Genomic DNA, 24,315 nt, shown 5'->3' on the forward strand with positions numbered 1-24,315 from the left:
GTCAAGGGGGCCTCCTCAAGCTAAGGGCATGTTTGTTACCTTATGTGGGACTGCATTGCAGCTAAGTCAGCGCTGGAAAGTTGGTTAGGATTGCGCCCTAAGTGTAACAGTTACTGCTCATTTATGTCAGGAAGGCTAGTAGTGTCCCATCTCTTAGGTCATCCCTGTTTTGGGTGGGCTTCCTGATTCTATCTCCATCTTACTCTCGTTACTGTGTCTGCGTGGAGGGCGTGGGAGATGGAGACAGCCAGTGCAGTGCAGCTTTGGGAGCAAGTAGTTCTTATATCCTCCTGTTCTATTGTGAGAAGAGAGACTGAGTGTAAACAAGCAGGGAAAATCCACTCTCTTCTGCCTGTTCAGTTCACAGCATACTTTGTTCCTGACCATTCACATCCCAGATTACTGGTTGAAGCAGCATTGGTAGATAAACATATTTACCATAACAACCCCCCCCCCCATATTTTAAATAAGAATTAATTCTCTCTTTCTCTCTGGACAAATCTAGCAACTGAACAAGTTTCTTTCTTCCATCCAGGGCACATTCAATGTGCGAGTGAAAGCTCTTGAGAAAGTGGGAGACAAACCAGTCTGTGATCTCCCAGAGAAGGACCGGGAAGGTGTTATCCACATTAAACCCTCCTCTTTCAGCAACAAAATGGAGATTGATGCCTCAGTAATTTGCGATGTCTGTCCCTGTGAACTGGTACTTCCTCTCTCTCATTTTTTGTTGGACGGTCATAAGGGTGCTTTTAGAGGCTACTCCTCTGTCTCTAAAGGGTTAAGTCTGAAACCCCATGGAACAAGGTTCAGGAATGTGTCCTTTATTCTTCTTTGCAGACAAAGGAAGTTCGATCAGCTAAATGTAATTTTGAAGGGGACTTTGTCTGTGGACAGTGTGTTTGCAACCCGGGCTGGTAGGTATCTCATCCATTTTTCTCATTCAGCAGCGTGATTTTGGACTGTGCTTCCTGCTAGTTGCTTCAGCAGAGAAGTAAGTTAGGCGTATTCTCTACTTCCTCTGGCAGGAAACAGAGCTCTCACACTCCCTGTCAGCAACAAGAAGCTGACATTTGGACTCCGTATGTTGGTAAAAGGATAGCATTGATTCACTACTCTCAACCCAAATCCTTTCTCCCAGCAGTCACCTTGGGGCAAAGGGAGTCTGAGTCTTGCCCTCTCCTTGGATGCTATTGTGGGAAGGAAAGACACAAATCTTAACTTTTTTCCTCACAGGTGTGGACTTGTATTCATTTATAAAAGATTCATTCTTTCATAAAACATGTTCCAACCTAAGGGCCGTACAAATTTAGTTCACAGTCAAAGACAGCCACCCTCACAGGCACCTAACTGGAACTTTTGGCCTGTTGGTCCCCTTTCAGGATGTTTCATACCTGTATTTTTGAAGGCCTGTCTTAAGTCTTGATTTCCTCTCTCTCTCTCTACTAGGCGAGGTGATACTTGTGAATGCTCTGTGTCCTCCTCTACTGATAATCAGGCTTGCATACGGCCAAATGACACAGAGCCCTGCTCAGGGCGAGGCGAGTGTCTATGTGGAGTATGTCAGTGCTATTCTGAAGATCAAGCTCAGCGCTATGAGGGTCCATTTTGTGAATTTGACAACTTGCAGTGTCCCCGCACGTCTGGATTTCTTTGCAGCGGTATGTGAGACCTTGAAAGGTCACAACCAAGCTCTGTGTCTGTAGATAGCTGTGCCAGTTCTATTGTAGCCTATCCTTTGTCACTCTAAATACTCCTCTTTCCAGACAAACTAGAGATTCCAGGGGATACAATCTTGTGTGAAGAACAGAGTTGCCTCTCCCCATCCACTGCCCCCAATTATAGTGTTTATGGTGTTTAAGTTTTTTTGTTTCCTCAGAACCTTTCGTTTTGAATCCCTAGGCTTCTGCCACTTGAACTGGAAGCTCTTTCAGATCTGGGGTTTGGTTTGAGATTGTGTAGATTTTATCAATCTTCCATGATATCATTAGATATCACTGAGCGATCATTTTGTTGCAATGATCCCTTGAATTTGAACTGTATGAAAATTAGGACCCCTCAAGTAACATGTGTCCAAACTTCCTTTATAATTACTCTGCATGCCTTTATTCCATCTCAACATATGTACTCTTTTCCATCACACTCTCAACTCTTGTATGAGATGACATTACATTTATGGTAATTAATAACATCCTATTAAGTTATATTGTTGTCATCTTAATAATCCCTTTTAATTAGGAAATATATGAGAGCAAAAAAAAAAGATCCTTCAAATCCACAACAGAATTTAGGGCCCAATCCTATCCAACTTTCCAGCACTGGTGTAGCCACAATGCAGCCCCAAGGTAAGGGAGCAAATATTCCCATATCTTGAGGGTGACTACCTCCTCACCACAGGATGCAGTGCATACCCCATTGGCTCAGCTGCACCAGCACTGGAAATTTGGATAGGACTGGGCTCTTAATCTTTAACTTCTGTAACTGTATAGTTGAAGAGCAATAGAATACATGAAGGGCATTGTGTCACTGTTGCTGTAATCCTATACACACTTACGTGGGAATAAGCTTCAAGGTGGGGTTTACTTCTGAGTAGGCATGCATAGAATTGTGCTCTTTGTCAAAAACATGAATCCATACAAACATATGCTGTAACTCAGAAATTCTGATTATTGTTTTCATCCACTACACAGACCGAGGTCGCTGTTACATGGGTCAGTGTGTCTGTGAAAGTGGTTGGGAAGGCCCTGGCTGTGAGTGTCCTACAAGTAATGAGACTTGTGTCACCAGCGATGGGGTAGGTAACTTTTCCTTCCTTCCTGAGCAAGCCACAGTTACTTATAACATGGTCCTGCAAACTATTGCTTCACGTTCGCAAAGGCTGTGTCCAAGGGAGATGGGATCTTGATTGGAGATGAGATGGCTTTAGAGACGATACAGACAATGCAGGGCTTCATCATGTGGCAGAGCACATGCTTTGCATGCAAAAGAGCGCAGGTTCAATTCCTGGCATCTCCAGTTATAGGATCTGAAGTGATGGGAATGAGACTGTGGAGGGCAAGACTGCAGAGGGCCTCTGCTAGTGCTAGTCAGAGTAGGTAGTATTGGGCTAGGTGGATTGATGTATATAAAGCAACTTCATAAACAGACAGAGGGAGAGAGAGGATGAGATGGCATGTAGCCTTTCCTTCTTTGCGGCATGCTATGCAGCCACAACTGTCCAAATTGGAGGGAAAGTCTCACTCCCTTAGAATAGTCATTTTTTTGTATGGGGGCCTGTGGCATTGGCTCGTGAAAACCAGAGCTCTCCCTTCCTTTCCAAACACTTACTTTGCTTATTTTTTAGTGGGCTTCCAAGTCATTTTCTTTATAGTCCACTGCATGTTATACTGAATTGCTGTAAGCACATAACCCCATTGGGTTGTTTATTTTTTAAACAGCAACCTGGGTGGGAGCTGCAAAATAAACTGGAGCCACAGTGGGGAATCTTCAGGACTTTGCCCCTCTCTCATACCATTTTAAGCAGAAAAAAAGCCAATGGCAACTTCTTCCTGTTTAAAATTGCGCATGAGAGGCACAATCAGGAGTGAGACCATGTTGGGGGCAAAGTCCTACATCCCCCAAACTCCCCACTGATGTTTTGCTCTGTTTCATGGCTCCCTTGGGCTGCTGTTTTAAAAAACAAATAACCCGCTCACCGGGCCAGTTTATGCATTTAGTTTAACTATGAAGTCCTGCTAAATAGAGGAGACATTTGTGGAGGAGCCTATTCTGAATAAGCGTAGACGTAGAGCATACAACTGTTTCTAGATTACGTGCTCACAATGAAACAAAATGCAGTGATACGGAATGTATGTGCATTACTGAATTACTCAAATTTTAAATGTATGTTTTCTATTCCTTCTCCCCTCAATGGTTTTTTTCCCCCCATGGTGACAAAGAATACAATATAGGAACCTAGCTGATGGAGATCCATTCTTTGCCTTGATATAGATTTCCTGTCATACGATGGGAAAGTCTCCCCCGGGCCTTAGCTTCTTTTACGTAAAAAGAGGGGAAAGATAACTTCCTTATTCATTCACAGAGAAGCTTCAGAGATAATTGGATAATGGATAAAAATCATAGGTGGCCATGCTAATCCATTAGGAAAAAAATCCAAAATCTAAAAGTGGTTTTATCCTACTTTGGCTTTTACATAATGTACGCGAAGATGCACAGGACCTGCATAGATATCCATAGATGATGTGTTTAAGACTCCAGCTGATGTGCGTAATACTAGATAGGTGTGGTGGATGCACATTTTAATATGACTGTACATGAGGGAAATCTACAATGATATGATTATTGCAACAGGGTTCAGCTGGAGTAGGTATCCTGACCTGACCGGACCACTTCACCTTATGTTTGTTTATACACTGAAGGAATCTTGATTGTTTTAGTCCATTGTTTCTCAACCAATGGTACTGGTACAACCAGTGGTACAGGTACCATCACTTGAGGTGGTGTCTGGTGGTACTCACAGGACCCCTTGACCTCTGCCGTTCAGGAGCGAGACCAGGAACACAACACAGAAAACAGTGGTAGGAGACTTGGTGGGCAGAGTTCCAAAGCATGCTTTTCTTTGCTCAAAAAAACCCACCCATTCACCTGAGCCTCTTAGGCCCAAATCCTAACCAATTTTCTAGCATTGGCATAGTGGTGCCAATGGGACATGTGCTGCATCCTACAGTTGGGTGGCACTCAAGAGGGCCTCCTCAAAGTAAGCGAATGTTTGTTCCCTTATCTCGGAGCTGCATTGCCCTTATGTCAGTGCTGAAAAGTGGGTTAGGATTGTGCCCTTACTGATGTTTTTCATGTTGTATCTGGCCTCCCAACCCAGAAGTAACTGGTGATGACGTCATCGCCAGTTACTTAAGAACATAAGAAGAGCCCTGCTGGATCAGGCCAAAGGCCTAGCTAGTCCAGCTTCCTGAATCTCACAGTGGCCCACCAAATGCCCAAGGGAGCACACAAGACAACAGACACAACCTGTGTCCCGGTGCCCTCCCCTGCATCTGGCAATCAGAGGCAGCCTGTCTCTAAAACCAAGAGCCTGCACATACTGTAATGAACCTTTCCTCCAGAAATTTGTCCAATACCCTCTTAAAGGCATCCAGGCAAGATGCCATCACTACTTCCTGTAGCAAAGAGTTCCACAAACTAATTACACAATGGGTAAAGAAATATTTTCTTCTGTCTGTCCTAACTCTCCCAATACTCAACTTTCATGGATGTTCCCTGGTTCTGGTGTTATGTGAGAGGGAAAAGAGCATCTCTCTATCCACTCTGTCCATCCCCTGCATGATTTTGTATGTCTCAATCATGTCCCCCCTCAGGCGCCTCTTTTCTAGACTGCAGAGGCCCAAACATAGCCTTTCCTCATAGGGAAGGTCCCCAGCCCAGTAATCATTTTGGTTGCTCTCTTTTGCACCTTTACCATCTCCACTATATCCTTTTGGAGATGTGGCAACCACAACTGGACACAATACTCCAGGTGTGGCCTTACCATCAATTTGTACAATGGCATTACAATATTAGCTGTCTTATTCTCAATGCCTTTCCTAATGATATCAAGCATGGAATTAGCCCTCTTCACTGCCACCACACATTGGGTCGACACTTTCATCGAGCTGTCCACAAGGACCCCAAGATCTTTCTCCTGATCTGTCTCAGACAGCTCAGAACCCATTAGCCTATATGTAAAGTTTTGATTCTTTGCCCCAATGTGCATTACCTTACACTTACTTACATTGAAACACATCTGCCATTTTGCTGCCCATTCTTCCAATTTGGAGAGATCCTTCTGGAACTCCTCACAATCGCTTCTGGTCTTCACCACTTGGAAAAGTTTGACCCACTTTCTTGAAGCAGGGTATTATTTGTGTATTTAATGTGTTTAAAATGTTTTTATTCTGTCTCCTCCCCCCTCCAATTCTGGGTGCCCAAGGTAGCTTACAACAACCATAACGTACAATAATTTTTTTAAAGTACAATAAATATAACTTGTCTGCTTATTTCCACCTCCCCAAGGTACACTGATCAGATGGTTGTTAGCATAGTCTAGTATCTGTAGGATAAAAATAGGTGCAAGGAGAGAACCCATAGTCAGGGAATTAGAGGACAGGTCCTCTCGTGGATTGAGAACTGGTTGGAGGCCAGGAAGCAGAGAGTGGGTGTCAATGGGCAATTTTCACAATGGAGAGAGGTGAAAAGCGGTGTGCCCCAAGGATCTGTCCTGGGACCGGTGCTTTTCAACCTCTTCATAAATGACCTGGAGACAGGGTTGAGCAGTGAAGTGGCTAAGTTTGCAGACGACACCAAACTTTTCCGAGTGGTAAAGACCAGAAGTGATGGTGAGGAGCTCCAGAAGGATCTCTCCAGACTGGCAGAATGGGCAGCAAAATGGCAGATGCGCTTCAATGTCAGTAAGTGTAAAGTCATGCACATTGGGGCAAAAAAATCAAAACTTTAGATATAGGCTGATGGGTTCTGAGCTGTCTGTGACAGATCAGGAGAGAGATCTTGGGGTGGTGGTGGACAGGTCGATGAAAGTGTCGACCCAATGTGCGGCGGCAGTGAAGAAGGCCAATTCTATGCTTGGGATCATTAGGAAGGGTATTGAGAACAAAACGGCTAGTATTATAATGCTGTTGTACAAATCGATGGTAAGGCCACACCTGGAGTATTGTGTCCAGTTCTGGTCGCCGCATCTCAAAAAAGACATAGTGGAAATGGAAAAGGTGCAAAAGAGAGCGACTAAGATGATTACGGGGCTGGGGCACCTTCCTTATGAGGAAAGGCTACGGCGTTTGGGCCTCTTCAGCCTAGAAAAGAGACGCTTGAGAGGGGACATGATTGAGACATACAAAATTATGCAGGGGATGGACAGAGTGGATAGGGAGATGCTCTTTACACTCTCACATAATACCAGAACCAGGGGACATCCACTAAAATTGAGTGTTGGGCGGGTTAGGACAGACAAAAGAAAATATTTCTTTACTCAGCGCGTGGTCGGTCTGTGGAACTCCTTGCCACAGGATGTGGTGCTGGCGTCTAGCCTAGACGCCTTTAAAAGGGGATTGGACGAGTTTCTGGAGGAAAAATCCATTATGGGGTACAAGCCATGATGTGTATGCGCAACCTCCTGATTTTAGGAATGGGTTAAGTCAGAATGCCAGATGTAGGGGAGAGCACCAGGATGAGGTCTCTTGTTATCTGGTGTGCTCCCTGGGACATTTGGTGGGCCGCTGTGAGATACAGGAAGCTGGACTAGATGGGCCTATGGCCTGATCCAGTGGGGCTGTTCTTATGTTCTTATGTTCTTATGTTCTTAACCCTGCTCATCCAGGTTTGTGTGAGGCTCTTTCTTCACATTTAACTTTTTTTTTTTGGTCAAGCAAAGAAATGCTCGTCTGAATTCAGGTAGGGATTTGTTGCCTCAAAATGCATGATCATGTGAACCATGAAAAGGAAGCTCAGCGGTTTCTCCTGTCTCTTGCAGATAATGTGTAATGGACGTGGGATATGTAAGTGTGGCAGATGCATCTGTGATAACCCCACCCTCTACATTGGACCCACCTGTGAAGTCAGCTATGCCTTGGTGAGCTTCATGCTAAACAAGTGGACAGTTTTGATCTAGTATTTCGTGCTCCTCGTTCTCAGTTGTCGCATTTCGTAATGTCGCATTTCCACAAAATCCACCTTGTCCCCAGGACTAGGCTGTTCCCCTGGCACATAAATAATGCTGGTAGAACTTGCACAGTCAGGTCAATACAAATGCAACCACACCTAAAATCTTACTTCTCTCTTTATCCTTCTGACCAATATTAACTTTTCCTCAGGCCTCAGAGGTGGGCGGTTTCTACAGTGGAACATCTTGGATAATTACAGTATTTCACTCACAATAATTGCGTCATTGCAGCACCTCATTCACAAGGCTTGCTCTGTAACTCACGTGCAGTGCAATCCTGTCTTGTGCTGAAACAGGCAGGCCAGGAGGGATACTCTCTATCCAGCTCAGAATAGGTTCCCAAAGTGGCTCAGCTGGAGGCAAGGGGTAACTCTTTCCCTTACCCCCAGGTAAGTCACTGCAGCCCCAATGGGTCTCTTCAGACTTGCGCCACCTCCAGAGGTGGTATAAATCCAAGGATGCACTGCTTGGGGAATAGGTTTGGGTTCCAGCATAACGGTCGGGTCCTAGCCCTGCCTTCCGCTCCACGCCCACCTCCAGAACCACCCTTCACCTGCCCTCCCCCGCCCCAAAACGCCTCCTTCCCACCTCGTTTCCCCCTTCCGCAGACCCCTGCGTCAGCTGAGTTTGACCAACGCAACCTACACCTACCTCACAGGGTTGTTGTGAGGGCAAAAGGAGGGAAGCAGCTGTGTACACTGCCCTGAGCTCTTTGGAGAAAGGGCGGTATAAAAATGTGACAAATAAATAAATATCTGGGGCAAGCCACCATGGAGGGTGGATGCAGCCTCCATGCGCTGGTGCAGCTTACCCCTGAGGAGGCACAAACATGCTCCTTGCACCGGCTCAAGGGCACTTGAGGATTACGCCCTTAATGTGCTTATTCTGGGCAAAAAGGCGGGGTATAAATTAATAAAATAATAATAATTATTATTACTATTATTCATTCATTCATTTAGTTGATTGATTGATTGTTTAATTGATTGATTTCTGCCCACCATTCTCTTGCCAGAGCAAATGCCCAAGGTGGCTTACAAAACTTTCATAGTCCTAAAAGCAGTCATAACAAGAATTAAAAACATAAAATACATAAAAATAGGGGTCTGCATATTCAATTTAACAAATAATATTGTTTGTTTAATGATTAACCTAGCCCTGTATGTGCAATTAGTACGTTATTTCACACTTCCATTCTGATTCCACATGTCAGTTAGTCCCTTCTCTCCTTCCTCTTGGTTCTCCACTGAGGCAAATGTATGCATTACTCTCAAACACTCACCCTATTGCCCAGTGTTCATCATCTGCTCATCTTTCATGTCTTTCTGACATGCTTTGTACTCTGATGTCCTCTGTCTGGTAAACAGGGCTTCCAGCGTATGTGTGGAGAAGATATTCGAAGCTGTGTTCAGTGCCAGGCTTGGGGGACTGGAGAGAGGAAGGGGCAGAAATGTACAGGCTGCCCTTTCAAGATCCAACTGGTGGATGAGCTGGAAAAAGGTACCTTGGCTCCCTGAGGTTGCAATGCAATGTAGTCCTCTTATATGAACTCGGTATGCAAATTTTCTTTCAGTGAAGGAGGTGGGTTATATAAGCAGTATTCTTAGAGCTGATTCACACTTCTGTGTTCACCACACGATAACTGCACTATAGCCTAATTGTGTGTACAATTGTCACAGTTAAGTTGTACTGAATAGAAGTTCACATTACAGTACTTGGGCTGCAATCCTAACCACACTTTCCTGAGAGTAAACCCCCTTGAACAAAATAGGACTTTCTTCTGAGTAGATCTGGTTAGGATTGTGCCCTTATTGTGGTATATTGATTGGTAATCTCCAGCTTATGTCGAATAAGCAACTATGGTCTTCACATATCCTTAATGCAAACTGTGTAAAGTGACTGCACTAGCATAGGACAATGTAGCACCCCACACTGGCTGATGCTGTCTTGCCCCTACGTCTAAAGGTGGTAACACACTTACATTGCTGTTTGTTTATGTGTGTACCTAACACACATTTACCCCACCAATTTTCAAAGGGTAAATACTGCATGCATTGAAAGGGGAGGGAACCCTGAGGCGGAGCTTGCATACAGTTTGCTGAAGTTGTGAATAAGTTCTTTCTGTAGTGAGACAAGTGTATCATACTACATACCTCTGATTAAGCAGCACTCTCTTGAGCTTGGGTAACTTGGCTTGCTATTTCTGAGGCTTGCTACTTCTGAGGTGTTGCCTGAGGTGGCTTCCAAGGACTTCAAAATGGTGATTCCTCTTCATCTCCTTGTTGGTGGCAAGCGTCTTGATCCCAGACATTTCCAGGTTGCTTTGGTAACATCATCTTACTTTTCCATATCTCTACAGAGAAGCGCATAGATACAATTTGTTCCTTTCAAGATGAAGAAGATGACTGCGTTTACCGCTACACCATGGAAGAGGATCCCAACCCACATGAAAATGGCACTGTTCTTGTACAAAGGAAGAAAGGTAAGCAAGAACTCACCAGGGAGCTGGAGAGATGTAACCGAACATTGTGGCAAGACAGTACTTAGCAGGGACATAGACTGTTGCTGTCTACAATCCAGCCCATCTCTCTTTACTCCGGATCTTAGCCAGAGCTTATTTGATACAGCTCAATCCTATGCATGTCTACTCAGATGTAAGTCAAATTATAGTCAATAAGGCTTACTCCCAAGTACATGTGGATAGGATTGTCACATCAGTGTGGTGATACAAATATGAGATCCAACATGCTGCCATGATTAGAGTGTTGGGTTAGAACTGGGGAGATCCAGGTTCAAATTCCTACTTAGCTATGAAGCTCAATGCATGTTCTTGGGCAAGTCACACACACTCTCTCAGCCCTAACCTGTCTCATAGTGTTACTGAGAGAAAAAATGGAGGTAGAAGCGAATCTGGTGTGCTGTCCTGAGTTCTTTGGAAGAATTAGTGAGAAATTATGCATAATATATGTATAATTAGGGATCCGCTTAGGCATATTTTAATAATAAAGGCATGATCTTTACTTTTTAAATTCAGAGCAGTGGTTCCCAAACTGGTGGGTCATGACCCACCAGCCAGGAAAGCTCTTGTCCCTGCCTCTTTAAGGGGCAGGGGAGAAGGCAGCAACTCAATCCCCAGGATCGCAGTGCTGCCAGGGACAGAAGGGAGGTTTTCGCTTACTTGCAGCCAGCGCTGCAGTCCTGGAGGGTCTGGGGGATCTCGGGAACTCACTGCAGGACTCCCCAAGCTTCTGTAAGTCTCAAAAAAGAAAAAAAAAATGGATACTTCCAGTTTTTGCAGTGAAACTGGGTGCCTGCTTTTTTTGTCCCGCAAGGGGTTCCTCAGACCCCCAAGGATTTCAGCGCTGGCTGCAGGTAAGTGAAAAAACTCCTCCCATCCCTGGCTTCCAGCCTTCCCCCCTTCCCTGCAACAACTTACAGTGCTCCCAACTCCCTTATAGGAGTTTGAGAAGCACTGATTTAGAGAATTTATGTCCAGTTGTCAGGTGACAGCCTCTGAGAGCAGCTAACATAAAATTTCAATAAAAACAGTCAAATACAGTAATGATTCACAGCAAAATGGAATAACTCAGGAGACTTACAGCCAGATTAAAAATGCATCCAAATTGAAAATGTAAAACACCCAAGTAATTAAAATTACTGGAAAGACATCTGAGCTGGAGGTAGGGAAGCCTCCCTGGGAAGTGCATTCCAGAATCAGAGTGCCAGAACTGGGAAGTCCCTGTCACTTCACACCACACTTTTGAAAGTGGGAGAACTTGCAAAGAGCCTCTGAAACAGTTCTTCGGAGTTGGGCAAATTCATCTCTAGACACAGCCGGGTTCAGTAAACTGGATTTCCAATTGTAGGAGGCCTTTACAGTGCTGGTGCAGTGGTTCTTAACTTTTTGGGGGTTATGGACTCTTTGAGAATCTGATGAAGGCTTTTGACCCCCTCCCCAGAAAAATACACATAAACACACACAACTTTCTTTTGTGCTTGGTTTATGGACCCTCTGGAGCCCATTCATGGATCCCCTAGAGGTGCATGGACCCCAGATTATGAACCCCTATGTTAGAACGAGTCCTTTCTCTGCCTCTTGCCTTCCCTTGTCTTCCCTTCCCTTCCCCTCACTCATTCTGTTTGGTTCCTGTTGCCCTCTATCTAACTCCTAAGGTTTGCTGCCTTTATAGAGTGCCCACCAGGAAGTTTCCTTTGGCTCATCCCTTTGCTCATTTTACTGATGCTGCTCCTGGGCTTGCTGCTGCTACTGTGCTGGAAGTTCTGTGCTTGTTGCAAGGTAAGTTCTGTGTTTTCACCAAGGACAAACACTAGAGAGGGATGTTGGTGGTTGGATGGGAATTGGCCAAGGCTGGGGAATGAGCTAAAATTCACTAAGGCAGTGTTTCTCAAACTGTGGGTCGGGGCGACCCACTAGGTGGGTTGCCAGCCAGTTCCAGGTGGGTGCCCATTCATTTCAAAATTTTATTTTTAATCTATTAGGCTTTATGCTACCATGGTATGTGACTGGATTTGGGGAAATGTTACAGACCTGTACTTTGAACAGGTTACTATGTATATGCTTTTAACAATGGCAATAAATGGGACTTACTCCTAGTTAAGTGTGGGTAGGACTGCAGCCTGGGATTGTTAAAATTTTCTTGCTTAATGTGGTCATTTCCGGTCATGACATCACTTCCAGTGGTCCTGACGGATTCTCATTCTAAAAGGTGGGTCCCAATGCTAAAAACTTGAGAACCACTGCACTAAGTTTCATTTTCCCATTACATGAAGGTGTTTTAAATCTTCTCTTAGTGGAGATCTGCATAGAACCCCTGCAATGTGAGTAGAATCTGTTTACTCAAGACCCCATCCACTTGAGTCAGACACCTGCATGTGGTGGCACTGGGGAAGATTTCTGTGTCTCTCTTAAGCTAGCAGTTTGCTTTTGTGCCTTTACGCCAGAAGGAATTTCTTTCACTTTTCAATTTTTTTTTCTTATGTCTCTTAGGCATGCCTGGCTTGCCTGCCCTGCTGTGCACGAGGTACTATCTCCTGAAGTTGTTTGTGCTCTCTGGGATGAGGGGTTAGAAGCATTGGAATGGTATGCTTAGTGCTGGAATTGAAAAGCAAGAGTATCAGACAAGGAAAGGGCCTAACTCAGTGGTTTTCAAACTCTCATGGAGAGTTTGAGCCACTGTAAGTGCTTGCAGGGACGGGGGGGAGAGGCAGCGGGGACGGGTGGAAGGCAGGGGCTTGGATGCACTTACCCAAGCCTCTTGCAGCCTCCCTGGGGTGCGGGGAGCCTGGTGTGACCTTTGGCAGGGCTCCCCACAGAAGTGAAAGTAAAAGCGGAGCAATTTCGATTCGCTTTGATTGCTCCGCTTTCTCTTTCACTGCTGTGGGGAGCCCTGCCAAAGGTCGCACCGGACTCCCCGCACAACGGGGGGGCTGCAGGAGGCTTGGGTAAGTGCACCAAAGCCCCTGCAGCCCCCTGAGCAGCGAGATCCTGGGGATCACGCCACTGCCTCCTCCCTGCCTCCAGGCTGCCCCTGCCCCTTAAGGGGGCAGAGGCCAGGGCCCACAGGCTGTGTCATCACGACGCCCCAGTTTGAAAAGCCCTGGCCTAACTATTGGACGAGGAGCAGTCATGACATCAGAAGCTACCTTATAATGAGTCAGTACAATGGTCCAGCTACCACAGCACTATACTATCACAATAGTACTACTGTACTATTAGAGTTGGAAGTTACTGTAAAGCGGAATAGAGCTGGGGCATTTGCTGGAACCCTCATAATAATAACCTGATGCAAGGTAGAGAAGTTGACAAACCATGGAAGTCTCTGCCATTCACAAATCTGTGTCAGTGGTAGTAACCTCAGTTTGAACCATTCGTGCACAATTTTAGTAGCCTTTTAAGCACATACTTATTTGGTTTCTCTCACAAAAGAAAATTTAAGAAGTTTTCCTGTGGATTTTTTCTTACTTCTCTGACACTTTGAATAATGGAGCGATGTCTAGACTGCAGGATGTGTTCAGCATCAGTATCCTAAGAACTTGGTACTCAAACAGATACCTCGTCACATAGGATCGTAGACCAGTGGTTCTCAAAGTGGTTGGTTGTGACCCACCATTGGACCCAAAAAGGGTCACTTTCCCCTTAAGGGGAGTGACCCATAAATGAGTGTCCCAACAGTGCAGCAGCAATTGCGCTGCTGCGGACACCCAGGCGCATTTATACATACCTGGGGAGACCCTCAGGAGGGTCCTGGAGGCTCACAGCCACCTCCGCCAGCCTCCCCTCTGCTGCAGTGGGCTCTGATTTTCAGTTGGAGCCCACTTCTGGTTTCCAAAACTCCACACTCTGGAGCTCAGACTGCAGAGCCCATTGCAGTGGAGGGCAGGCTCATGGGGGGGGGGCTGTGAGCCTCCAGGACCCTCTGGGAGGCTGCACAGTCCCCCCAGGTATGTGTAAATGTGCCTGGGTGCCCACGGCACTGCCATCGCTGCAGCGCTGGTGGGACATCCCACCCATCCCAGCCCCTGCCCCCACAAGCAGGGGGCAAGGAGTCCCTGACTCCCAGAGAGTTTGAGAACCACTGTCGTGCACTATTGGTGTTGGAAAGTACTTTGGAAGTCATCTAGTCCAATCCTCTGCTCAGCACAGGTGGCTATGGCATCCCTGGCAGATGACTCTCTGGCCTCTGCTTGAAGACCTTCAAGGAGGGAAAAGCCACAACTGCATGAGGCAGGCTGTTCCATAGCCAGATGGCTCTTGCAGTTAGAAACCTCTTTATCATGTCTAGCCTAAAAAATTCTTTTGGTTGCCTTTGGCATCCCTCACCAGCCTCAGCTCATTCTGTGTTTTAGCCTTCCTGGCATCTTTCTACAGGTATGGGTTATACTTACGTATTGTTCCTTAGTTAAGAGACCCATATCTTGTGCCTCTAGCTTCTCAGTTTTTCAGAAAACCCTTTGTGCAGCCACACTGGTTTTATGTTAAGTTTTGTTAGGTTACGTTTCCTAACATGAGGTTAGGAAAATATTCCTTAATGAGTATTTGCCAGTGCCCAATCAGGATCTCTCTTAATGTTAAACTTTAGGTAATATTGGTGCACGCTAAAAAATATGGTGTATGATGTGAACATGACATGAAGGTTGGCAGTGTTGGGAAACAGGGCCTATAGCCAGGAACCAGAGCTTAATTTACCCAACTAAAACTGGTTGCTACCTGGAAAAATGCCAGCAAACTCTGCTAGGTGGAAAACAAAATGTTTCCCCATCGGCAACAAACTCATCTTTTCCCATTAACTCATTCTGTAGTATAGGAAAGATTTAAAGATTGAGCTAAGCTCTTGGGAGTATGTTCTAACTCCACTTCCTTCTCTGAAGGCCGCACTGTTGGTTTCAAAGAAGACCACTATCTGCTCAGACAGGGTCTCATGACCTCAGACCATCTGGACACACCTATGGTGCGTAGCGGCAACTTGAAAGGCAGAGACACGGTCCGCTGGAAGATCAACAACAATGTGCACAAGCAAGGCTTGTCTTCCATGTCTCTCAACCCCAAGGACACAAGTGAGTGCCAACTTCACAAGGTGGGGAGGCAATTGGATAGAATGCAAATGTGACCTCTTATTACAGCCACAGGTGGTGGCGAAATATTCCTTCAGAATATCATTGAGTTAATTCAAACGTGCAGGCACTCACACTCCTCCTGCATGATTCACTGTGCTGACTCAGTTCTTTGGCTCCACTGCTAGAACTAGCGTTCTGGTGGCAGAGCACACTTTACAGCATCATAAATGCTGTAACGGAAGCTTGCCTAACTTTGCACTTCCAGGTTGCTGCCGCAGACACCAGGGAGCACTCTGTGTGCGGCGGCAGCCAGGAGAGACCCTGCCGACTTTATTAAGTTGGCAGGCTGGGGGATGGAATGGGGCAGATTGGGGGGTGGAACGGGGTGTGTCAGAGGCGGAATATGGGGGGATCCTGGAATAAGCAACTTGTATTGGTATGCTGTCCACTCCAGAGGATATATAGCTGGTGCAGATCTCGGGAGACCTGTTGGTGTTGGAGGTGCTTATGGAGGGGTGAGGGAAAATAGTTCTCCTTACCTCTTCCAAAACTCCTGATTGGACTCCGTCCCCCCACTATAGCATGCTGCACAGCCTGGAAAGACAGGATTGGGCTATTTGCCTGCACATGAGGAATTGCTTGTAAGATTATTCACCCATCTCAGCATCTACATCCATGTAGGTAGCTTAGGCTAGCCTCCTCACTGATTGCTATGCTTTCTAGGTGGCGGGGGATTTTAAGAGAAAGGCTCATTCATACAAAAATTCCCTCACAGGCATTCTGAGATAATACAACCATATATGAGAAAGGAATCCCACAAGCAACTGTACAAATGAATTGCCTCTTAGGACATAAACTGTACATGCTACAAACACATAACTAGCTTGGCTACCCCAAAATAATCCTGGGAACTGTAGTTTGGGGAGTGGGCTGAAAATTCTCTATAAGAGATCTCTAGCCCCCTCCACAGAACTACAGTTGATTGTGGAGAGGGAATGCCTATAATACCAGTTTACGCCTGTGGCAAAGATGTACCTTTAATTTTATTTCTTACCTTCTAGTTAAAAATCCAGCAACAAGTTTCCTGTAAGAACAAGAACAGCATTTTCTGATCCATAGGAAACATACAATGATAAATGACTAGAATCATTTAGCAGTTAGGCTGCTTAAATCCCATTTGCTCGAGTAGGATTTAACAAGCTTAGGGCACAATCCTAACCCCTTATGTCAGTGCTTTCCAGCACTGACATAAGGGCAATGAAGCTCTGAGGTAAGGGAACAAACATTCCCTTCCTTTGAGGAGGCCTCTGTGAGTGACACCCAACTGCAGGATGCAGCACATGTCCCATTGGTACCGCTATGCCAGTGCTGGAAAGCACTGACATAAGGGGTTAGGATTGTGCCCTGTATTGTGTACAGGATTTCAATCACTGGATATGAAGTTCACAGTTTTCACTCACTGACTCCATGATATAGCTGGAGTGGTTCCATATAATAATATAATAATATAATATACAATATTTATATACCGCCTTTCTTGGTCTTTATTCAAGACTTTATTCAAGGCGGTTTACACAGGCAGGCTTATTAAATCCCCAAAGGGATTTTTACAATTTGAAAGAAGGTTCTCTCTTTCAAGAACCACCACATTCAAGATGTTACACTCCGACCTGGTTTCACATTCTGGCCTCCATCCTCCCACGCTCCGAGCAGATGGAACAGCTCAGCTGCAGCTTGCCAGCTGCTTCAAGGTCGCACGGTGCCGGTGGCCTCGAACTGGCGACCTTGTGGATGTTAATCTTCAGGCAAATGGAGGCTCTACCTTCTAGACCAGACCTCCTGCCCTGTTCCCTATCGTATCCCCATTGTTCCCTATCGTATCTCAGTATCCTTTTTGGTGTTCCTTGCTGAGGACCAAGGGAGAAGACTAATTGGTTTGTTTCTTTGTTTCCAGTTCCGTATGGTCTTTCTCTCAGATTGGCTCGGCTTTTCACTCAAAACCTTGCAAAACCAGATAGCCGTGAGCGTGAGCAACTGCAAAAGGACGTGGAGGAGAATGTAAGGTTCAGAGAGCTGTGCTTTCCATTAGGTGTTCTGATGTAGTATAGGTGGAAATACATGAAAGCCAATGCAAGCTTTTGCTTCTGGAATTTTGGTAGAAGTACAGCTTGTGGGCATGTCTGCTGAATGTAAGGAAACCAAAGTTGGGAATAGTGAGGGGGCCTGAATATGAAGACTGGACCAAATATAGGGGTGTTGTTGGTTACATTACATCTTGATGCATGTCTGAGTATTTCCTTTGGAAAGCCTGAAATTGATTAATGAATTTGTGACTCTTTTGCTCTTCACAGCTAAATGAGGTTTACAGAACCATCCCTGGTTTCCACAAATTCCAGCAGACCAAATTCCGGTAAGTGGTGAGGGGAGCTGGCATGCAGAGAAGTTGTGAAAGCTCTTTCAGTAGGTATTTTTAAAGAGGAGAATGGATGGTAGTGGTATGATTTAGGTTTAGTATCCTTGCATCTCCTCTGACAGGTGGCAAAGAAAGCCAGCTACAGAGAAGTCAGAGAACAAAACTGGATAGGGCTTCCACCACATTGTTTGGCCCTGAATGTTTGTCTGTAGTTCAATAGCGGTAATTGCAGAAGGCCCCTATCTGGATCAGGGCCATGGTGTGGAGGGAATGTAACTCTGCTGTTCATGGTCCTGATCCAGATTGGGGTTCTCATGGCTTTTGTTTGCCCTGGGACGGAGGCTGGTGTTAGAATCTGAGATGGGCTGGTCTGTATGGAGGAGGCACTTCCATGGTCAATGATGGCACAGGCCACACTAAACCTGTATGCCAGAACAACAGCTGCACGGAGGCAAACAGTTAAATTACCCTCCCCCACACTATAGTGTAGAAACGAATCTCTCATGCATGCACGTACACATACACCCGACAGCTGCTATTCAACAGCAAATAAACACACAGAGCCAAATGGTGTGTTTAAAGTCACGTCTAGTTTGGTCCTCAGAAGTGGTCTTAGAACCCTCATCACTCCCAGCTTTCCCAGGCTAAGAATGTGGCAAGAACTGTATGAAATGTATTTGGTAACAAAAACCAGCAAATAGTCCAGTGTCTCTCCTCAGATTGTAAAGAAAGTTATTCATTCCCTCTGTTCTCTCCCCAGGCTTCAGCCAAATGCGGGGAAAAGGTAAGCAAAATTTTCAATTTTATCTATGAAGTGGAACCAGTTTAGAGACTGATAGTTGAAATTCATACATGTGCCTGTCAAAGTGCTGCTGAATGATGTATCTTGGTAACTGTCTGGATGGAGAAAGCTTGGTTTACTTTATCATTCCATCCCTCTCACCTCCAGACAGGACCACACAATTGTGGACACAGTGCTCACTGCCCCTCGCTCAGCCAAGAATGACATCGTGAAAGTGACAGAGAAGCATGTCTTGCAAGAGGCTTTCAATGACCTGAAAGTGGCACCTGGTTACTACACTGTAATCTCTGACCAAGGTGGGTGATCACCTACATCTGGACTTCGTTCTCACTGAGATAGTAAACCCAACATCTGGGCTTACTCCTACAGGTGGAGGCTCTCATGACTGAATGCTCTTTCATTACAGATCATTCTCTCCACTGAGCATGTCAGGCAGCCTAGCCTCCTTCATCACAGGCTGGATTTCTGTATGGAAGCATTTTTTAAAGAAATGGGTTAAGAAGTGGGACAGGTATTTTGTCATGTGAGCTCCCACCTGCATATTTGAAGTGGTATAGCCCAGGCACTGGTTTGCCATCTCAAAGAGAATTAGACCTCTACCAAAAGTGAAGCGACAATTCTGTAAGGTGCTGTCTCCTCTTCTGATCTGTTGCCTTCTTGCTTCCATCCCAAACCCAGATGCCCATGGCATGGTAGAGTTTCAGGAAGGAGTGGAGCTGGTGGATGTCCGGGTCCCCCTCTTCATCAGGGAGGATGATGATGATGAAAAGCAGCTGCAGGTGGAGGCCACTGATGTTCCTGTGGGGATTGCAGATATCGGTCGTCGACTTGTCAACATTACCATAATTAAAGAACAAGGTAAATGTGTTAGCTTGACGGCACATGACTGAGTGTATGATTGGCATAGAGTCCCTTCTTCTGACAATATAGCATGGTCAACTCAGACATTGTTCTTGAGTTAGAGCCTTGCTCAGCATGTTTTCTGATGCCAAAGGGTATCCTTAGATACTGAAGTGGTTCCCATAAAGCCATGTATAGGGAGGTTCGACAATGTTCTGCATGCTACAGATGTACATGGTGTGGATCTAAGCTTCAGACCTGTCCCATTCTTGCATGTGAAGAGCAGGACAAGTTACACAAGAGAGTAATGTGCTCCACAGGATCCTGATTGCACAAGGGAAACAGGCTACAATCCTAACCTCACTTTCCTGGGAGTAAGTCCCATTGAACACAATAGGACTTACTTCTGAGTAGACCTGCTTAGGATTGTGCTCTGAGTTTATAAGGAACAATCCTGACACTAAACTGTCTGGTGGAGGGACTGCTAAATTACACCAATTTGTCAATGGGGTAACAAGCAGGAAGACTATGGGCTTACATTTGAATATTCACATGATCACAGTTAACATAAAAAGGAAAGTCATGCGTGTATGACCTGGACATTTGTGACTTCTGCTCGAGAGAAATGTCCTAAGTCAGTGCTTCTCAAAGTGTGGTCCACGGACTAGTTGCTGATCCATGACCCATTGGCTGCTGATCTGCAGCTTGACTCCTGGAGCTGCTTCTGGCTTCTCTGAGTCTCTGGAGGCTTGCTGCATCACTTGCAAGGGGCTCTGTAAAGCAAGAAGAAGGAAGCAGGAAAGACCATATCCCAGCTCCAGATTCCTCTGGCATCTCATGCTCCTTTTAAGAAAGGTGAAGCTGGTGGATGTTTGAATCTGCAAGGTCGTCATTTTCATGCACAGCAAGAACAACTTAAGGATGCCCATTTCCCTACCATCTGCTAATCTTGGTGACACTAGGTCTGAGGCAAGAGTTCTGGCACTTTCTGCCTCCAAGTACTCTGCCAAACCATTGGATAATTATTGTATCTCAGAAGTACAGTAATAGGCATCATAATGTTCAGAAATTACGTTAGTAATGGAGTGCAAGTGCTGGCAACGCATTAATCTTTTCTACTTGCTAAGCAAAAATATGTGTTTAGATGAAGATACTGTACTAAATTTTAATTGTTATTGTTTTTAAACACAACACTGTTCTGTTTAGCCAACAGCATCATTACCTTCCAGCAACCAGACTATGTATATAGCCGCTTTGACCAGCTGGCGAAGATCCCTGTTGTTCGCGAAATACTGGACAATGGGAAGTCCCAGATCACATTTAGGACACAGGATCTCACTGCCCAGAATGGCAGGGTAAGAACTTCATAGCTGACTAAAGCAAGAGAGATCATTGATAGCTGTGATGTAGGAAGGCCATTGACTATCATACAGCCAGAAAACATGCAGTAAAGGGGGGCCTAAGGACATGCTACTTGTAAAGGCTGGAAGCTGCATCCAGTAGAAGTGCTGATAATGAACTCTTGCATGGAATCCAGGAACTCCTTTTGTGCAGAGGAGCAAATTCCAGTATCACACAAGGCATACAGCACTTTTTGTCTCTTCATAAGAAAAAAGACAAAGCAGGATTTGTGCTCCTGAACAATGAGAATTAGGTCTAAAGCCAAGTTGATAGCCTTTAGATATACTTGCCACAGAATTCTATCTGCGAAACCCAGCATAAATTAGCAATAGACAATAGATGCTTCTTATATGCGTCTCATAATTCGCTGTCCACCCAAGAATACATATTATTATTATTATTAACAGTATTTATATACCGCTTTTCAACTAAAAGTTCACAAAGCGGTTTACAGAGAAAAATCAAATAACTAAATGGCTCCCTGTCCCAAGGGCTCACAATCTAAAAAAATGCAAATGAATACCAGCAGACAGCCACTAGAACAGACAGTGCTGGGGTGAGGTGGGCCAGTTACTCTCCCCCTGCTAAAAAAAGGAGCACCCACTTGAAAAAGTGCCTCTTACCCAATTAGCAGGGGTAATGAAGATGCTGCTCATGGTGGCATGATTTGGAAAGAATTTTAACATATATGAAGGCGTAGATTTTTTTACACATGCTGTCACTTCATATATTCTGAATCTGTGCTAACAGATTACCATGTTTGGAGGAGTTTTATCTAGACTTTGGTTCAACTAATACTTACTAGGCTCCCCCCACCAGCAGTTTCTGCCGGTGTGTTTAAAAACGTAATTGCCATGGCATACCCCAAAGTCTTTGATGGCCAGTCTTGAAGAAATCAGTCTCTGTTTTTTGCATAACTGCCATACAAAAGAATGGGGCGTTTAAGTGCACTCTTCATCCTGCCCAATGGATACAGGAACGATCTCTTCCTTTTTAGGACAATACATGGAAATAACTTCTGGTCTTACAGTAAAATTTGTAAGCACTTGAATGAATATTCCAATGAGCTCCAAACATTCCAAATACTGTAAACCAGCAGATTTCAACCACTGTACTGTTGCTCACTGGTGTGCTGCAAATGGTCTGCATGTGTGGCATAGGAGTTTGGGGGAGGGCCTTTTATTAATAGGGCCATTGGGGGATATTAACCACCCGCTGGCAGCATGGTGTGCCTTGTCAATTGTCAAAAAACCAATGGTGTGCCTTGACAATTTTAGTGCCTTGTCAGTGTGCCATGGGATGAAAAAGATTGAAAATCACTGCTGTAAACGGAGAACCTACATTCTGTAACTGGAGTGCATGGATCAAAATACAGGGATAGTGGGGATTAAATATAAAAGAAATGGTTGGGGTAATGAAGCTTTTGGGGTGGGCAAAAGGGCAACCCACTAGTGGAGATGAAATTAAATTCATCACTGGTCATTGAGTAAAGTTGGAGGGAAAAGTTATTCATGTGCTACTGCACAGTTCATTGTCAGTCTTTGAGTACTTAATCAAGGTGACAATGCAGAGAACATTCACCCTTTAGCATCATTCTTTTGATCTTGCCATCCAAACATGACGAAAAAGTGGATTTCTCCCATCCTCTGGAAGCATGCTTATTATTGACACCCGTGCATTCTTATCACTAATTCACATCGGTGGTTGAGGGAGTTATTGCACAGAACATGCCATCTTGTGTCCATACCATTAAAGAAAGTCTGTAAACCCTTATGGTTGACATGTACAGAGGTTCTTCTGATTGCAGTGGAGCTGAGATGTTGGAGGGATATTTATGCTGCATCACTGCACCATTTAATGTGTCCTTTCTCCCTCCCCCTCAGGACTTTGTCTTTGCAGAGGGTGACTTGGTTTTTCTGCCTGGGGAGAAGCGGAAGGAGGTGCAGGTGAAGTTGCTGGAGCTCACTGAGATAGATGCACTTCTTCACAATCAGCAGCTGAAGCAGTTTGCAGTGGATCTCATCAACCCCAGGTTTGGTGCAAAGGTTGGCAAACACCCTCGGACCATAGTGACAATTGCTGATCCAGGTGAGTCTTGATACTTTTCTGATGCAGGTAACTCCTTGGTCTCTGTGGAGGGGCTGTAGCTAGTGGTAGAGCACTATGTACAAAGTACTGCTCATGTATTATCTTCTTGTAATCCTTACAACTACTTTATAAGGTTGTATCTTCCACTGTAAGGGACATAATTTTTTTTTAACACAGCAGTGTTATTATGTATTATTTCTATACCTCCAGGAATATACAGAGCACTTTACATAGAGTAAAAAAAAAAGTCTCTGCCCCAAGAGGTTTGCAATCTATATATTTACACACAAGTGAGAACACGGAGAGGAAAGGGGATGGAGGCAGGGGAAGTATCTGTGATTTCTTTAGCTTCATTTACTTAAGCAAGTGGAAATGGATGCAAGGAGTTGTAAAAAAGGCACACTGTAAATTATTAGATATACGGTATACAATGATTTTATATTGCTTTTCTTATGACATCTCAAGGCAATATATGTTCTACTGACATAGAGATGCCATTTCTTTTTTCTCTTTATAGAAGTTGTCCCACCAGCAACAGGCTTTACTCAGTTTTCACAGTCTCTAACAGACAGACTTGAAGCACCCCTTAATCCGAATGCACAGGCTTTGAGCTCCAGGAAGATCCGCTTCAACTGGTTACCACCGCCTGGCAAACCTGCTGGGTACAAGGTATAGACAGTCAGTCGGCCTGACAAGCCTTTAATAGGGCAGAATCTTGGGGGACAATCTTGCTAGACCTATGCACTCTGGTGAGGATCCTGAGTGTTTCCACTGAGGGTAAGTCCAGCCCTCGACTGCCATACTATGCCATGCCTTCCTAGGCCACTGGATGCTGCTGCTCTTCACTCATGCCATATATTTAATTGATTGATTACTTTTATATCCTCCCTTTCTTCCATCATGAAACTCAAGGAAGTGTACATAGATTTCCCAGGTGATCATCTATCCAGACACCTATCAGGCCTTCTTTCAGCAAGGAGGAGATGTCATGCACCCTCAGACTATGCCCTGGGGTCCACAACAACTGGACTCCATGCCTTACTTACTTGAAGCAATGACTTTTCCTTTGTGACTTGTTCTTATGACTTGTTCTTATGTCAGAATGCCAGATGCAAGGGAGGGCACCAGGATGAGGTCTCTTGTTATCTGGTGTGCTCCCTGGGGCATTTGGTGGGCCGCTGTGAGATACAGGAAGCTGGACTAGATGGGCCTATGGCCTGATCCAGTGGGGCTGTTCTTATGTTTTGTGCTACCTGCATACAGGCTCTTCTTGGAAGAAGGAAGCGTGCTGTGTGTAAGCCCTAGGTTAGGAGCAGATTGCTGAATGCAACCTATGAGAGAATGAAAGTCTTGCTGTCATGCAGCTGAAATGCGGCCGTAATGCAGCCCTTAGTTAAGGGAACAAATGTTCCCTTACCTTGAAGAGGCCTTCATGCCTCCCCCCCACCTCAGGTTGTAGCACATGCACCGTTGACG

The 24,315-nt window shown here is 45.1% G+C and overlaps 1 protein-coding gene across 8 annotated transcripts in view; it reads left to right on the forward strand.

Moving 5' to 3' along the window:
• Positions 1–24,315, forward strand: part of ITGB4 (integrin subunit beta 4) — an 84,361-nt gene that overhangs the window by 35,444 nt on the left and 24,602 nt on the right. For all 8 annotated transcript variants that reach the window (XM_066618082.1, XM_066618081.1, XM_066618084.1 and 5 more), the window contains 18 exons: positions 536–703; positions 838–914; positions 1,447–1,658; positions 2,688–2,791; positions 7,535–7,633; positions 9,088–9,220; positions 10,080–10,202; positions 11,911–12,017; positions 12,729–12,762; positions 15,110–15,295; positions 17,250–17,353; positions 17,647–17,705; positions 18,469–18,492; positions 18,658–18,806; positions 19,189–19,368; positions 20,557–20,705; positions 22,635–22,839; positions 23,357–23,508. In XM_066618082.1, the coding sequence (XP_066474179.1) occupies positions 536–703; positions 838–914; positions 1,447–1,658; positions 2,688–2,791; positions 7,535–7,633; positions 9,088–9,220; positions 10,080–10,202; positions 11,911–12,017; positions 12,729–12,762; positions 15,110–15,295; positions 17,250–17,353; positions 17,647–17,705; positions 18,469–18,492; positions 18,658–18,806; positions 19,189–19,368; positions 20,557–20,705; positions 22,635–22,839; positions 23,357–23,508 (2,265 nt within the window). The remainder of the gene's footprint in view (positions 1–535; positions 704–837; positions 915–1,446; positions 1,659–2,687; positions 2,792–7,534; positions 7,634–9,087; positions 9,221–10,079; positions 10,203–11,910; positions 12,018–12,728; positions 12,763–15,109; positions 15,296–17,249; positions 17,354–17,646; positions 17,706–18,468; positions 18,493–18,657; positions 18,807–19,188; positions 19,369–20,556; positions 20,706–22,634; positions 22,840–23,356; positions 23,509–24,315) is intronic.

This window comes from Tiliqua scincoides, chromosome 2 (genome assembly GCF_035046505.1).
Source record: "Tiliqua scincoides isolate rTilSci1 chromosome 2, rTilSci1.hap2, whole genome shotgun sequence".
Taxonomy (NCBI): Eukaryota; Metazoa; Chordata; class Lepidosauria; order Squamata; family Scincidae; genus Tiliqua; species Tiliqua scincoides.